This window comes from Microtus oregoni, unplaced genomic scaffold, assembly GCF_018167655.1.
Source record: "Microtus oregoni isolate MIOR12 unplaced genomic scaffold, Mior012 000023F_ref0000262, whole genome shotgun sequence".
Lineage (NCBI taxonomy): Eukaryota > Metazoa > Chordata > Mammalia > Rodentia > Cricetidae > Microtus > Microtus oregoni.
The window spans coordinates 2,876,951-2,893,203 of NW_024543082.1; the positions used below are offsets into that span (position 1 = coordinate 2,876,951).

The window sequence follows — 16,253 nt, forward strand, 5'->3', positions numbered from 1 at the left end:
CTGGGTTGAAGAAGGGATCGTAGTTGTGTGTTTGTAGGCCCTAGTCAGTTTCCACAGTCCTTTGTCTTTTCTTAAGATGCTGCCCAGATCTCTCTTTCCTATTTTAGGCAATCTGTTGCCTGCCTGCCTCCCTTCTTGCCTCCCTCCCGTGTGTTAGAGGTGAAGTGTTGAGTTGTAACACGGGTCCCTTTACATAGCCCTGGATGTTCTGGAACTCTCTGTGAAGACCAGGCTGGCCTTGGACTCAGAGAGATCTGCTTGCATCGGCATTTGAGTGCTGGTTAGTGCACCACCAGTCTTAGCTTACTTTCTGTAGGCTTTTACCTCCCAAGTTGTTTCCCAGCTCTGGCTCCTGCCTCCTGATCTGGTCCTGTCTTTCCCTCTTTTCGGCCTCAAGTTCTTGCTGTGTAGCCCGTGGACTCTCTGTCCTCCTGCTTCAGGCTCTCCATGTCCATGACATCTGACATTCTCTCTTAGTTGTCTATGCTTCTTCACATCATACTCTGCCATCTTTCCTCTCTCCTCAGTAAGGATAAAAGGAATCCCTTTTTCTTATCACTCTGCTCTGTGTCTGACAGATAAAATGCTCACGCTGAGTAAGTTGTTGGTAAGGTAGAATTCACGAGATTGAAGGGGAGCTTTTATTGGTAACTGTCCAGCCCATACTCACAGTGTTCTTAATTGCAAGATACTCAGGATGGTTAAGCTGGTTTCTTTTCTCCTGTCTTCCCACTGGTTTATGTGATGAGTGTTTTAGGACATGTTCAGCAGTGCTAGCTCTACAGTACCTTAGAGGTGCTAGATGAGACAAAGTACTGGGAAACTTCATTTTCTCGTTTCTAAAAAATAAGAAAATAATAACAGGTAAACTCTTACCTGACTCAAAAAATGTTTTAAGTCAGTACAGTCTATCCATTATTTTATGTGCTCAGTTCATCATCCTTTTTAATAGGTAGTTATTAAACATATACAAATAAACATATATTCATATATACATGTGGACACTATATTTAGATAGATAATATGGCTAGATGCTGTCTCTTTAGATAGTGTCCTTTTGTATAAAAAATTATGCTATGAGTTCTGAACCTTTTTGTGTTGAACAAATCCTGATGTTTATTTTATTAAAGTAGATAGAATTTCTCTGTTTACAATCACATAGAATTAAGTTGTATTGGTTTTCTGTGCTTTAGTTATTCTCAGTAATTGATTGATACCTGACTTTTCTCTCTGCATACCAGAGAATTTGAAATTGAAAATTAAACTGTGCTTATTCTAGCAGCTCCTTATGGGAACACTCCTCTGGTGGCCATCAGCATGACCAAGGAGGTGGCAAGTGCTTCAGGGTTTATACTGCCTTTACCTAATCTAAGTACACTGTACTTTCCTGCATTAAAGGTGCTGCTATTCTAATCTTTTCCAGATTATTTCTGAAGAATTTACAAGCTCCAGTGACCATTGCTTATACTGTCCTTTTAAAACGTAGTATTTATTTACATTTTAAAAACTTTCTTTTGTTTTTGCCTTTTTTTTAAACTAGATCCTTACAATAAATGAGGATGGATCACTTGGTTTGAAAACCCCTAAATCTCACGTTTGTGAGCACTGCAATGCTGCCTTTAGAACGAACTATCACTTACAGAGACATGTCTTCATTCATACAGGTATTGAACAAAAGTGGGCTTGTGGCCATTAAAATTATTATCATTGTTATTTTTATCTTCCTATAAATATCATCCAGTCTTTAGAACCTAGCTAACTTGGCATTGTCAATCAGAATTTGTAGACAGACTATCAGGAGGAAAGCAAGAAAGACTTAAAATGAGAAGATAATTAACATATATATATATATATGTATGTAATAGTCTTAATTGGGTACTTACTTGCCTTAAAGCACTCTATTTAACTAGAGAAACTGCTTAAGAATGTATTAAGAACCTGTCACCCTCCTCTTTCTGTGCCAGGTGTATGAGCAGCACAGGAAGTCAGATATTAGAAATGATAGCTAACAAAAGTAGAAGTTAAAAATTCTGAAATTGTTGAAAATAGAACTGAAGATTGATTCCACACCTTTGGGGAAGCTGCTGGAAATGTTAGATGACTTGGTGGGTAAAGGAGAGGGCAGTGAGGGAGAGCAGAAGAACCAGGACAGTGCAGTGATGGCCAGAAGCCAAAGGAAAGGAGATGCAAGGAGGCTGTTGGGAGTGCCCTGCCCTCAGAGGACAGAGGGTGTGGGGAAGGCTCGCTGCTGCGGAGCCAACACCAGGAATCACCTCTGTGAAGGTCTGGCCACAGTGGGAGGGAAGGCATTTGTGACTTGAGACTGCTCTTGTAAGGTGTGGTGGGAGGTTGTCAAGGAGCATTGCAGCACTGAAGCAAGGCTTCCTGGTGGAACAGACCACCAGCACTCTGAGATGAAGCCAGGCTCCAGCAGAGAGGGAGTGTTTCCAAGCCTGGGTTTCTCTCAAGGGTGTTTATACACTTGCCAACTCTGTGAAGAAAATAGGTAAAAGGGCAAAGAGGGATGGGATGGTCAGTCCTGGAGAATAGGGCAGGCTTGACTGCAGATAAGGAAGAGGAGATAACGTCAACACCTGAGGTGTCCTAGAGAATGCTTTCTTAACTTGTGTATACCTTTCATTTTCTTTCTTATTAGATTCTCTCTTTTTTTTATTAGAAGGATGTAAATCAGGTTTTATTTTTGTATGATTATGGAATGTAAAAATTTAAATCCTGTAGGAAAATTTTGAGAGAAAATAGAACTGTTAATGAAAATTTTTTTTTTAAATCTTATGATGTTTTAGAATTTTTCAAAATTTGGGCTTCTAAGACTTATCCTCAGAAGTAGTGACTTAAAATGTTGTTTTATTCATTAACTAATGTATGGATGTCAAATTATTTTAAGGCGAAAAACCGTTTCAATGTAGTCAGTGTGACATGCGTTTCATTCAGAAGTACCTGCTTCAGAGACACGAGAAGATCCATACCGGTGAGTGCGTCCTCCCTAAGATGATTGGCATCACATCAGACGGAGGGAGGGAAGGTGCCCAATAAGGCTTATGGCCTTTACCACCCTAGTCATTCTTTTTGCTTAAAACCATAAATTTCGGCTGCCCCTTTTCTCTCTTGGTAAAGCAGTATTGTTATCGAGGCTTCAATTTTCTGTCCCAATGAATTCCTTTGAAATAGTTTCATAATAACGTAAATTACATATAAGGAGAAAACGTTCCTGAAATAACTGTTTCTTGAGCTAAGTAAAATTATCACTCATACCAATTAGCTTGTGGACAGTTGAATGGTTTGGAACACTGTATGTTGCCCTTTATATGGCTTACTGTGTCAAGAAAGTGACAGCTGCCAGTGTCTCCATCAGTGTTAATGATTTACAAATAAGTATTTTGGAAGATCACTTTTTAGTTTATGTGTTAAAATTTTAAGTCTTATTTTAAAGCAAGTGTATTTTTTAATAAATGTAAAACCAAGTTTTATAAGTGACTTGATTTGGTAGATTGTTGGCTTTTCTCCTTTGATATCCTTAAGCATTGTAAAAGATGTTTCTTTGGAACCGATTAAAAGTTTTTGGGGGACTAGAGAGAGCGTGCGCAGTGCAAAGTTGGTATGTCTGTAGAGTTTTATGTTTCAATGGAATTGAGAATGATGATGAAAATACACCAACAGTGAAAAGGTTAAGCTCTTTAGATTTTTCTGGAATACTACTCAGTTAAGTACCTGCCCCAATGTTATTTTTGATGTAGTTTCATGGTGCATACAGAATTTGTGAACTGGGGTCCTTTGACACACTCTGCCTGGTAGAAACAGCCTTCATTGCCAGTCACTTCCCTGCATCTCTGTTGCCGCCAGAAAGAAGCCTGAAGTGGCTGTTGTGCTGCAGGGCAGCGCCACCTGTGCGCATGTCTGTTTCATTGTGAGACAGGGTCTTACTCGGTGTCTAAGATGGCCTGGATCTCAAGTCTGTCCTTATGCCTCAGCCTCCTGAGTACTGTATTATCATGCCTGGTTGGATGTTCTACTCTTTAAAATAACTGTTTTGTATATCACTAAGTAAATATCACTTTCATATATACAGTAAAGAAAGTGTGCAGGTTTTTTTCCCTTTTTTTTTAAATTTATTGCGTACACCGTAGTCTGCCTGCCTGCATGCCCGCAGGCCAGAAGAGGGCGCCAGATCTCATTACAGATGGTTGTGAGCCACCATGTGGTTGCTGGGAATTGAACTCAGGATCTTTAGACAATTAGGCAGTGCTCTTAACCACCGAGCCATCTCTCCAGCCCAGTGTGCAGATTTTTATTTGACTTAATAGTTAAATTGAAATTTCAATGCAATAATAAAACCATCAGATAAAAAGTGAAAGTACTTAAATATTTTCATGTGTTTGTTAGATTTTGATGATTTATTCATTCAACTAGTGATTGATCCTCCAATGTTTTTCAGGTACTAGGTATACACAGACTGTATGGAAGGGCCTTCTGTTTTCATTTGTTTTGGAGATAAGAGACATAAATAAGCATAACAATTAACGGTTTCTTGAGTTACTCAGGGAAAGCCTTAGAAAAGCCACTGAGACCAAGTTAAAAATCTGTGTGTATGAATGAATGAATGGATGAATGGAATCTGAAAAATGAGACATGTTTATTCTTATGTCACTTGACATATTCACATCGGTGAACTCTTAAGGCCCTAGTCACATGTATGTAGTAGCTCTCTCCTGTCCTAGTTTTATTCCTGACAGAACAACCTAGGGGAAAACCATTTATTCTAGCTTACAGTTCCAGGCTGCAGCCTTCAGAGGCAAGACAAGGCAGCGAGAGAAGGAGTGCATGCGTCCTGGTTCACACTCTTCTCTAGGGTCCTCACGGAATGGAGCTCCTCACTTTAGGCTGGGTCTTACCACAGCAGTTAATGTAATTAAGACAGTTCCCCCACAGACAGGCTCACAGACCAACCAGATCATTCTAAAGTGTGTTACATTGACTATTACAACTAAGTCAGACTTACTGATTGAAAATGCTTGTACTATGCTGGGGGGGGCATTTTGGATTTGAGTATGATGAGTAGTTCATTGAGAATTTACTAAATATCAGGTGCTATCATTTAGTCCTCACATGAGTTTTGAAAGGCAGGGGTATTAGCATCCCCATTTTGTCAGTCAGAAATGTATTAGGACGTGAAGAGAAGCTGAGGACTTCCTTAACTTTCTACAGTCTAGTAAATGATGTTGCCCAGACTACAGCTCAGGCTCTGTCACTAGGGACCAAGATGCAATCACTTAGCAAAATGAGCCAGGAAATAGAAATACAGCTTTGGGCTTTTTGAGTTTTTCTTCCTGTCACTCAGCCAGTTATGACTTAGCTTCTCTGTATGCTTAGTAACATCTGAAAGGAATGGAAAGCAAAGGCCAGAGTCCTCATGTTACAAAAACAGCTTAGAAGAACATAAGAACTCCAGAGGAATCAGAGCAAGGCAGAGTCACTAGGATTCCTGCTCAGAGCTCTTCCTCCCTCCCTTCTCCCTCCCCCTTTCCTCCTCCCTCCCTCCAGCCCTCCCTCTCTCTTTCTTTCTCTCTCCACACGTGTGCTACAGTACATACCTAGACATTAGAGAACAACTTTCCAGAGTTGCTTTCTTGTGTTCCATCTTGTTTTTAGGCGGCTGTCTTTTATTTCTGCTGCTGTGCTTTGTGTTCCAGGCTATTGTTCCCCCTCCCGTAGGAGGACAGGAATTACAGGAGTACACTGCTGCCTCTGGCTTTTGTGTGGTTTGGGGAGTCTGAACTCAGGATTCCAGGCTTGCCTTGCAAACACCCACTGAGCCATCTCCAGCTCCAGAAGTTTCTTCTGAAGACTCCGCTTAGTTTCATTATCTTTCCCTTTGCCAGTCCCCCATCACATTTCCTATCAGGAATTAATAAAAGGGGAATCAATTTCCCTTCTTTAGTTAGTTTAAATGTTTTAAAAACATTTAAAGACAGAAAAATACTTGTGTCTTCAAATCAGATTGCCTATTTTGGAATACATACGAAAAATACTTTATGCTCTAATGTTCTACTCTGCGTTCTGTTGGCTGTAATAAACACCACGACCAAAAGTGGCTTGGGGAGGAATAAGATTACTGAACTTTATAGGTTACAGGCCCTCATCAAGGGAGGTTAGGCCAGTAGCTTAAGGCAGAAACCTGGAGTCAGGAACCGATGCAGAGACCATGAAGGAATAATGTTTACTGGCTTGTTTCCTCTGGCTTGTTCAGCCACTTACTATACAGCCCACACCTGCCCAAGGGTGGCACTGCCCACAGTGGGCTAAACCCTCCAGGCTCAGTTAGCAATAAAGGAAGTGCCCACAGGCCAGTTTAATGGAGGTAGGTCCTCAGGTGAGATTCCTTCTCACCAGTTATGTTTAGGTTTGTGTCAAGTTTACAAAAACTATGACATATGCTTATATGCTTTTCAAATGTTGATCAAGGAATGAGTTACCCGAGGTCAGCTGATGTGAGGTCGTGCAGTGAAGTGAACCGTCAGTTTTTATTTGTGGAGACAGGGTTTCTCTGTATAGCCCTGGCTGTCCTGGAACTCAGTTTGTGTTTTGTAGACCAGACTGGACTTGAACTCAAAGATTCACTTACCTCTGCCTCCAGAGTGCTGGAATTAAAGGCATGTGCCACCAAATCTGGTTCTGAAGCATCGGTGTTTGGAGACTCCTCCTTCTTTGTCCCCTTTAGCATCCTGGTAGCCTCCTTACATTGCCCCTCCTGTTCCCTCACTGCCTTTCCCATTCTCTCCCATTTCTCCATTTGCAACATAAATAAAAATGTTACTGCCTTGGCTGATTTGACAAACACTTCGATATTTTCTGGGACTCTTAAAAGCCAAGACTATAGCTGGATTTGCTTTTCTATTTCAGACATTTAACCTGCCCTGGACTGGTTGTCATGTAATCCTATTTCTAATACCGGGCTTGTCTGCTCAGCAAGGGGAAAATACTTTGTCAGCTAGAAACTAATCCCAGAAATTTTGGTCCTTCTAGACTAGAACCCTGAAAGCTTATGATATGTGTTTCCTTGGTGATTTGGAACTCCTGCTTGGGCATATGCTTCCATGATACTGCCACTGTCCTGTCCCTGCTGGCTTTACTTTTTGTAAGGTGCCTTTTCCTTTGTTTTCACACAGAATCTGTAGAACAGGATGGAAAAGTGTGTGACGACTGTGGTCTTCTCAAGACAGTCCAGTCTGTTCACCATGGAGAGGAGGAATGGGAGAGTAGGAATCTTATGTAACAGTTTTTAATATTTTCTAAATTTCTTTAGTAAGTTACAGAATATCTCTTCTGATATTCAGTTTTAGCAAAGTATGGCTACCTTTTATAGTGGTAGCAGTCTATTTCAGTAAAAATTGCATGAAGCCATGTCTGTTTATAGGGAAGTTGATATAAATACCCCCTTCCAAATTACAAAATTTTTGAAAAAAGTCTAATTATTGAGAATTATCTTTATTGTCTAGGTTTGTTATTTCCGGGGCTGGTGAGCTGGCTCGAGTGGGTTAAGGCGACTACTGTGAGCCAAGCTTCACAGTGTTCCATCCCTGGGACCTACATTGTGTGTGTGTGGGGGGGGGGGGGAGGGGGCATGGACTGATTTTCCATAGGGTGTCCTCTGACCACACATTTGCTGTGGTGTATGTGGTCCACCCCAAATAAATAATAAATAAATAAATAAATAATGTATATTTTAAAATTGGGGTATTCTTGCCCATATTTTTTAATGAATACAGTAAGTAGATGTGATGACACACCTCTGATCCTATCACTTGGGAGGTGGAGTCAGAAGCAGGAATTCCTTAACTCTACAGTAAGTTCAAGGCCAGTCTGAAGATACTCTTTATAAACAAAAACAAAAATATTTAAGAAACATTGGAAAATGTTGATCCACTTCTTGACGATGACATATTAACAAGCATGGTAAGTAGCTGGGCTGTGTGAGACCCTGTAACAAAAACAGAGTAACAGAACTTACCAGTGGCTTGGGAGAAATAGGTACGACGCCCAAGCCTAGGGAGCAGCTTAGGAACGTAAGCCGTCGCTTAGCTTGGGATGTGCACACAGTTTCTAACAATGCCCTTGGTAGTCTGAGCCCCTCACCTGCCTGTCCTGCCCACGTGCACCTGCAGTTCTAACAGTACCTTGTAGGAGGAAGGCTTGCTTATTCATCCTGGCTACCCAGAACCAAAATAATCACACAGAAACTGAATTAATTAAATTACTGCTTGGCCCATTAACTGTAGCTATTATTGGCTAACTCTTACATCCTAATTTGACCCATTTCTATTAATCTGTATATCACCTACCAGCAAAGTCTCTGGAGGCTCCATGGCGTCTTTCCCACTCTTCCTTCTTCCTCCTAGCATTCCATTTAGTTTTGCCCACCTACCTAAGTTCTGCCCTATCAATAGGCCCAAAGCAATTTCTTTATTCCTTAATGGTAATCACAGCCTACAGAGGTAAATCTCACATCAATACCTAGCAGGCGTCCCCCACACAAACCTACACCAAGCAGCACCCACCCCAACCAAGTGTCTCGTGTAGCCTATAGAGGCCTCATGTGTACCATGTAGTCAATGAGGACCTTAAAATTCAGATCTTCCTGCCTCCACCTGTAGAGTCCTGGTCTTGGAAACCTGCTAGTAAACCCGGTTTTATGGGGTATAGGAAAATGAATCCAGTAGCCCACAGTTGCTGTATTGGGGACATTATCTCATCCTATCCTCAAAGCAGTCCTCGGTAACAAAGGGTATTCCTGTTTTACAAATAAAGGAACCTAAGTTTTAAGACAATGTTAGTCATTTGCTCTAATATATGCAGCTGGTTAATGACATCAGCCAGCTCTTCTGAGTTCATGCTGTTAACCAGTTGTTATTGAAAGGGTACATCAAGCTCAAAGGAAAATTTGAATTGGCAACTTTTGCTTCTAACAATAAAGGCTTATTTTTGTTCATTCAAGAACACTGGCACTCTTGCATCTGGCTTATAGCCTATGGGTAATTGGGTGTGCTTGCCTAAAATGAAGTCTGTGGAGCAGATTGTATCCAGGATGGAGTGAATGGAGGCAGTCAGGATGGAGAAAGGGTGTAAATGATTAGTGGGTAGAGGAGAGAAGATAAGAAAGATTGATTTTAGAGTTATATTGGCTAATCTTGATGTTAGATTATTACATATTGGTTTTCTTCTGTGTTATAAAGCATGGAGCATTGAATTACTATGTTAGAAGACCAGTGGAAATTATGATGCTATAGGGGGTATTTTGTTGTTTGTAACTAACATGAGATTTTAATATTTAAGATTTTCCTTGTAATTTATTCGGATAGTTGGAAATGAGTTAACCATATTTATCTTTAGACACACAGAAATATTTCTTTCAAAACAATAAGACAACGTTGCTAAACCTCAGAGGTGTAATATTGCCTCAGTTTGAAAATTAGAAAAGGCGTAGAAACCACAGGTCATTATAGCAAAACAGGAAAGGAAAGTGATATTTCTGGGAGCTTAGATCTTTGCCATGTTTGAGTGGTATTGAAAGCCCCCATTTCCAGAAAAAAAAAAGCTGTGCAAATTTCTCAGATTTAATAATTAGCACGTGTTTTGTAGTCACTTCTGACCACAGCAGAAGCTCTAGAGACCAGTGTCTGTCAGTACGATTCTGACTATAACAGCAGCTCTAGAGACCAGTGTCAGTATGATACGCGCTTCTCCCCCTTGAGCACAGATGTTTGGAGACCTCTCAGACTTCCATATATGAAGTTACCTTTCTCATAGCTGTTGTTTTACTGTGTCAAAGCCTGGATTAAGTAAGTCATCAGCATTCATGACCTAAATAGATTTGTAGATGTTTAGATTGGCTGACACAGACTTCCTGTTTGTCAGTGAAGTTTTTATAATAACACTTTGCCTTAAAATTCATGTATTTGATTTTTTTTTCACCAAAAAATTTTACATTGTCTAATTTGTACAGAATCCTGGTGAGGAAGAGAGCGTAGCATCGTTGAGTAAATGAGAGTTCCTGTAAGGTTATTCCTACTGTTCTGAATTCTTTGACAATCTTTGCATATTATCTCTGCCAAGTTTCTTTTATTTTCTAAAAATACTTTAATTTCACCATTTCAGCCCACATTTGAGTGTTTGAAAATATCTTATTTGTTTTGCCCTTGTATTTATTTTTGGCGAGAGTTTAGCTTTCATTCCCTTTTGACTTAAAGTCTTGTTCAGAGGTGAATGAAATGGACATGAACAGCACTGAAAGGGAAGAACAACATGCATGAATTAACAGTTTAATCCGAAGGAAGTGAAGTCTAAGCCTAGGAGGGCAGTGATTTCCAAACCCCCACCCACCTCGTTTCAGCAAGCTTATCTTTTAAACTGATTTTCCTGTGAAATCCAGCATGGAAAGTTAGCAGTGAGCAAGGCCTGACCGTGGTCCCCAGCACTAACAGTGAAAACAGCCAAGGAGTTAATGGTTTTCCTTAGCTCTTGATAAGTCAGTAGATGACACCAGTTATTATCATCTGTTTCTACCTAGCGATGCTTCAGATACCAAATGTGTGGGATGGGGCTGTGGATATAGCTTAGTAGTGGTGCAGTATTTGTCTAGCAGAAGCTTGATCTTAGGGTCAGTACCTAGCACTACCAAAAAAAAAATGGTTCCTCACACCCATACTCCTCCAACAACCAATTTTCTAACTCCTAGGCCACTATTGGAGCCCTATAATTGGATGCAGTTCTGCCAGTACTTGAGCTGGAATGCAATTCCACAAAAGGGCCTGAACAAAACCACCCTCTTTTCAGATGTAATTTTAAGTAAACTGAAGGCTCCCATGACTCTATACTTCAGTTTTATAATTCAAAGAAGTTAGAAAAGCCCTTTACTTGTATTCACTACTTTGCTGTAAAGGATATGGATGAGCAGAAAGATGTGGCGTGAGTCTGGAAGGGTCCAGAGTTGGAGTACACACTCTCCTCAGTGCATTGATCACTAGAGGCGCTCTGAGTGTTATGCATGTAAGGGCTTCTCAAGAGAGGTTAGGGAAAGTATGATGAAAATCGAAGGCTGATTAGTTAAGACCTCATCTTTTTTGATGCACAGCTTCACCTTGAAGCTGTCTAGGGTCCCATCAAGAGTCAACTCAGTAAAACAAAAGAGGCTTTTCTGGCCCAGGAAATTCCCAGGGATTTAAGAGCTCTGCTTCAGTAACAAAAGACTCTTCCACTTCCATCGTTGAGGAAGTTGGAGAGCTTTCAGGCACTCTGTCAGAATTCGGGGACAAAAGATGGTGAATGATTACAGCCAGTCCGGAACACATAAAGACTTTGGGAGCTGTGCTCAGAACCTGGAGGCAAACACCAAGTCTTACATTGTGCCAGGGTTGCTGGTAGTCTTTCTGCAAGAAGTCAGTGCTGAGCTTCAGTGTCTGAAGACTCAGCCTCTCTGGAACGTAGGCAAGAATATTTTTAAATACAGTCACATACTTTAAGTGAGTGAATGCTGTATTGAGTTGAATCTCATTAAGGCTTTTTTTTTTCTTTTAAGATTATTTTCAGGTCTAACCTGAAGTGAGTATACCAAGTTTTGTTATAACTGACAGTGGGAAAAATATCTACACAGAGCATAGAAAAGTGTTTGGTATACTTGGGCAATGGGAACTATTTAAAGTTCGGCTTTTCATTGTGTTATCTGTGAGTACTGCCTGTGGAACACTTATAGAAATGAAAGCAATGAGATTTATTTGCTCTGGTGACTTAGCTATCACTGGCTGTGATCCTGACTTTCCTACTGTATAGCGCTTTGATGTTTTGGAAGTGATAAAGCTTTAGTGGGAGTTTTTTTTTTTTACTTTTATTTATTTATACATGTGTGTGCGTGCGTGTGTATACCATGGAGGTTTAGAGGGCAGCCCTCATAAGTGGGTTCTCTCCTTCCACCATGTGAATTATAGGAATTGAATTCAGGTCCTCAGTCTTGACATTATGCATGCAGTATCTTTGATTACTCCTTGGACCAGCAAATCTAATCTATTTACTCTCCAGTCTTTATGGGAAAAATATGCTATCTCAGTTCTCTTCTTCCTCTCTCGGTTCTTAGGCCTCTGCTTTGTTGATATTCTTGTCTACATTCATTCATTCATTTGTTCGTTTATTCGTTCATATGTTTTATTGAGACAGCATCTCACTGTGTACCTCCAGCTGGCCTGAAACTGTAGACAAGGCTGGCATTTGAGCTCAGGAGATCCACCTGCTTCTACCTCACAGATCTTGGGACATTAAAGGTGTGCTCCCCTACGTCAGGCAGGCCCCCGTCATTTATTTGGTTGCACTCATGGTCCCTCCTTACACTGAGGGTTGCTAAACTCCACTGTCTGTGGTTCCCACTTGCTGGCACTCTGTCCTATCATGTTTGCCCACACTGTAGTACTTGGGCTGTAAGAGTCCTTTTCTCTACTGGGACCTACAATTCAGTGACTGCCTCTTTTCTAACTGTTTTGTTGCTGTGATAAAACACTGACCAAAAGCAGTTTGGGTGAGGAAATGGGCTTTTTTTCAGCATATAAATTACAGTCTACCATCAAGCCAAGGCACAAACTCAAGGCAGGAACTGAAGCAGAGACTATGGAGGAAAAACGTTGCTTACTGGCTTGCTCCTCTTGGCTTCCTAATTCTTCTCCCTTAAACAACTTCTGTCTACCTGTCCAGCAGTGAAACCACCCACAGTGGACTGGGCCTTCTGCATAAATTAGCGATTAATAAAATGCCCTACGGACATGCTCACAAGCCTATCTGATGCATACGGTCCCTCCGTTGAGGTTCCCTTGTTTGAATTTGTCACATGGAGAACTGAAGCTAACTGTGATATTCTATGATAAATTTTCTTATTCTAGGAGGGAAGAACTGTGACACAGTTAAATTCATATCAAAGCAAAACCAAAATCCAAATGTAAATGGTGTCTGACATTTGGGACTTATTCATGGTCTTCTCGACCCCAGAGGGACTGAATAGTCCCACCTCTGTGGTTATGCCGTCTTCAGCATACATAGCTTGTTAAGTGGGCTCCAGTCCTGCTGCTGTTGTACTCGGTTATCCCATGGGTCTGCCATTTACTGAGGCTGCACTTTCACCAGTGACATCTTGGCTTTTCTTCTGACCAAGCTGCAGCTTCTCCAGGGACCCTTCAATACTGTGACTTTCATGCAGTCAGAACCAAAATGCACGTGATATCTGCTTTGGTCCCGTGTGGCCCATCTGGACTAGAGCTTCTGTATTCAGCCTCGAGGAATACTTCCCCAGAAGACTTTGGTGCAGTGCTGCTTCTCTCCTGTTACTCACAGCTGGCTACAACTGACCTCCATCACTGTCGCAGTGAGGCACAGGCTTCACTTTAGTGGTGCTGCTCTCTTCTGATTCTTCAGCCCCCTGACTAGAAACTAGGTTCGTTATTCAAAATTAAACAAATGACCTGATAACTTTTGCTTCCTTCTAAAGGGCAAAAGCCAAGCCTTCTTTGTCTGCCTCTTACAAGTCTTCTGAGCTCCCACAGAACAGCCCACAGAGTTCTGAGTCCTCAATGGCTTTTCCTCTCCTGAGTTCCAAGTGCTTCCACTGTCATCCCAGGAAACATCACGGTCAGGCCCTTTACAGCAGTACCTGACTCTCTAGTAACCATCTGTGTTCCAGTTTGCTGTTCTATTGCTGGGATTAGACACTTGGACAACCCAGAAGGCAAATAGCCTGTTTTATAGGTAAGGTGCTGTGACTGAGGGGAAGCTCCCGGCAACAGGATCTGAAGCTTAGGCCATGGCTGAAATCTGCTTTACTTGCTTCTCCTGACTGCTCAGATGCCTTTCTTAAAGAGCACTGCCAAGGTTTGGCACTACCCATAGTGGACTTAGTCCTTCCATACCAATTAGCAATTAAGGAAATGCACCACAGGCCAATCTGGAAGCGGTCCCCTTTTCCCAAGTGTCAGATTGACAGCTGAAGCTAATTATAGCCCTCTCTCATCATTTTTCATAAATCTTCACTGTCTTCATCTAAATTCTGTCATTTATCAGAGCTACTCCCTTGCTTGTATCCGTGTCCATTGCCCTTTTAAAATGTTTTTATTATCTTTTTATGTATATTAGTATTTTTGCCTGCATATATATCTTTTTATTACTTGCAGGCCTGGTTACTGAGGAGGCCAAAAGAGGGCACCAGATTATCTGGAACTGGAGTAATAGATGGTTATGAGCCCATATGTGGGTGCTGTGAATTGAACCTGGGTGGGTCCTCTGGAAGAACAGCCAGTTCTTGTCTTTCTAAGACTTTCTATTGTGTGTCTAGGGTCTCAGGGATTGAACTGATGACCCTGTGCTCTGCTACTAAGAGCTTTCTTCTTAGTCTCTCTCCCACTACCACCTCTCTTGTTCATAGTACTTATTTGACTGAACTTTAATTTTAGTTAAATATAATCATGTATTTCTCTTCATTTGACTTGGAATAAAAAAACTATGCCAAATTAGAGTAGATTTACTTTACTGGTATTTTGTTTTTGTGTTTTTATTTATTTTGTAAGAGGACAAGAGCAGTATGTGCGTGCTACAACTCGTGTGGAGGACAACTTCTGTGAGTGGGTTCTTTCTATCATGAGTGTCAGATTCAGGTTGTCAGGCTTGGCAGCAAGCATCTTTGTCTACTCAGCCATCTCAGTGGCCCCAGGAGTGAGGATTTAACACTGAGGTCTGAATGCCCACTATGAATGTTTTTTGTGGTTCACTCGTCTGGAACGGATCTGTATTCATCAGTGACGATCTCACCATCTGTTACTGTAACAAATAGAGCTGTGCTTATGTTATGTGTTGTCTGTGTCTACTTCTTCACTACGTAGCATGCAACAGAGCTGGGTAGTTGGGACAGAGAGTGTATGACCCTTCAAAGCCATATTTATAATGTGGTTTTATTTTTTTTTTAAATACATCGAAACTTGTATTGTATTGTATTGAGACAGGGTTTTACTATCTAGATCTAACTATCATGGAACTCATTCAATCTCAACAGAGATTTGCCTGCCTCTGCCTCCCAGGTGCTGAGATTCAAGGCTGGTGCTACATGTCTAGCTGTACATATTTCTTTTAAAGGAAAGGGTTATTGGCTTTTTCTCTTAAATAGGCTTTCAAACTTTCTTCTTTCTATAAAACCCCAGCATTTCTGCTTCCACACTCTTGGTTGATTGCCTACTTACTGTATAATAGAGGTTGGGTTATTTAGACATTGAGATAAATTCCTAACACTGCGTGTTTTCATCCGTATGCTGGAATTCTTTTGTTGGAAGATGAGCTTCTTTTGAATGATAACAATTGAGAGTAGGTAAAGATCATAAAAGTTTGCAAAATCAGGGTGGCAAAAGGAGATAGGATCTCTATGTCACAGGTTCTGTGGAGGCAGTGACTTATTGACATCTAATAAGTAGTGAGTGAAAGAAGCATAAGTGATGAGGAAGTAGAGTTTGGGAAGATTTATTGTGTTTTACAAATCACCTGAGGCTTTTCAGTGATTGTATAGATATGGATAGAAGGAGCTTAGTTATTGTTATACATAGCTTTTTTATTATTCATTTGGATTTTTGAGACAGGGTTTCTCTGTTTACCCCTTTTTTTTTGGACCTTGATCTGTAGACCAGGCTGGCCTTGAACTCTGAGATTCTCCTGCCTTTGCCTCCTGAGTGTTGGAGTCAAAGGTGTGTGTCACCACCTAGCCAATAGAGAGCTATTTTAATTTTAGGGGAGAATATATGTTGAGCTCAAGCTTAACAAGATTTGCATATCAGACAATGTTGCTACTTTTAGTGTTAATTGTCCATCTTTTGAAGAACACATCGATCTTTGTAAACATACTGTATATTGATGGAGAAGTTCTGTCAAATTCTTCTATCATATTTGATGGTGGTACATTTTCTGTCTTGTTGGATTTACCTCTTCCAGAATATTACTTAAATGGAAATGTATGGTGTGTAGCCCTAAATCTGACTTTTCTTAGCATAGTAAATTTGAGACTATTTTGTGTTTTTGATGATCAGTAATTTGTTCCTTTTTGTTGCTTTCCATTTTATGGATATAAGCACTTGTTGAGGCATATTTAGAGTTGTTTTCAACTCTAGCTGGAGAGATGGCTCGGTGGTTAGGAGCACTTGTTGCTCTTGCAGAGGACCCAGATTCAGTTC

At 40.8% G+C, this 16,253-nt stretch overlaps 1 protein-coding gene across 7 annotated transcripts in view; it reads left to right on the plus strand.

Moving 5' to 3' along the window:
• Znf148 (zinc finger protein 148) overlaps positions 1-16,253 on the plus strand; it is a 120,000-nt gene that overhangs the window by 83,197 nt on the left and 20,550 nt on the right. For all 7 annotated transcript variants that reach the window (XM_041672744.1, XM_041672742.1, XM_041672741.1 and 4 more), the window contains 2 exons: positions 1,541-1,664; positions 2,906-2,989. In XM_041672744.1, coding sequence (XP_041528678.1) covers positions 1,541-1,664; positions 2,906-2,989 — 208 coding nt within the window. The remainder of the gene's footprint in view (positions 1-1,540; positions 1,665-2,905; positions 2,990-16,253) is intronic.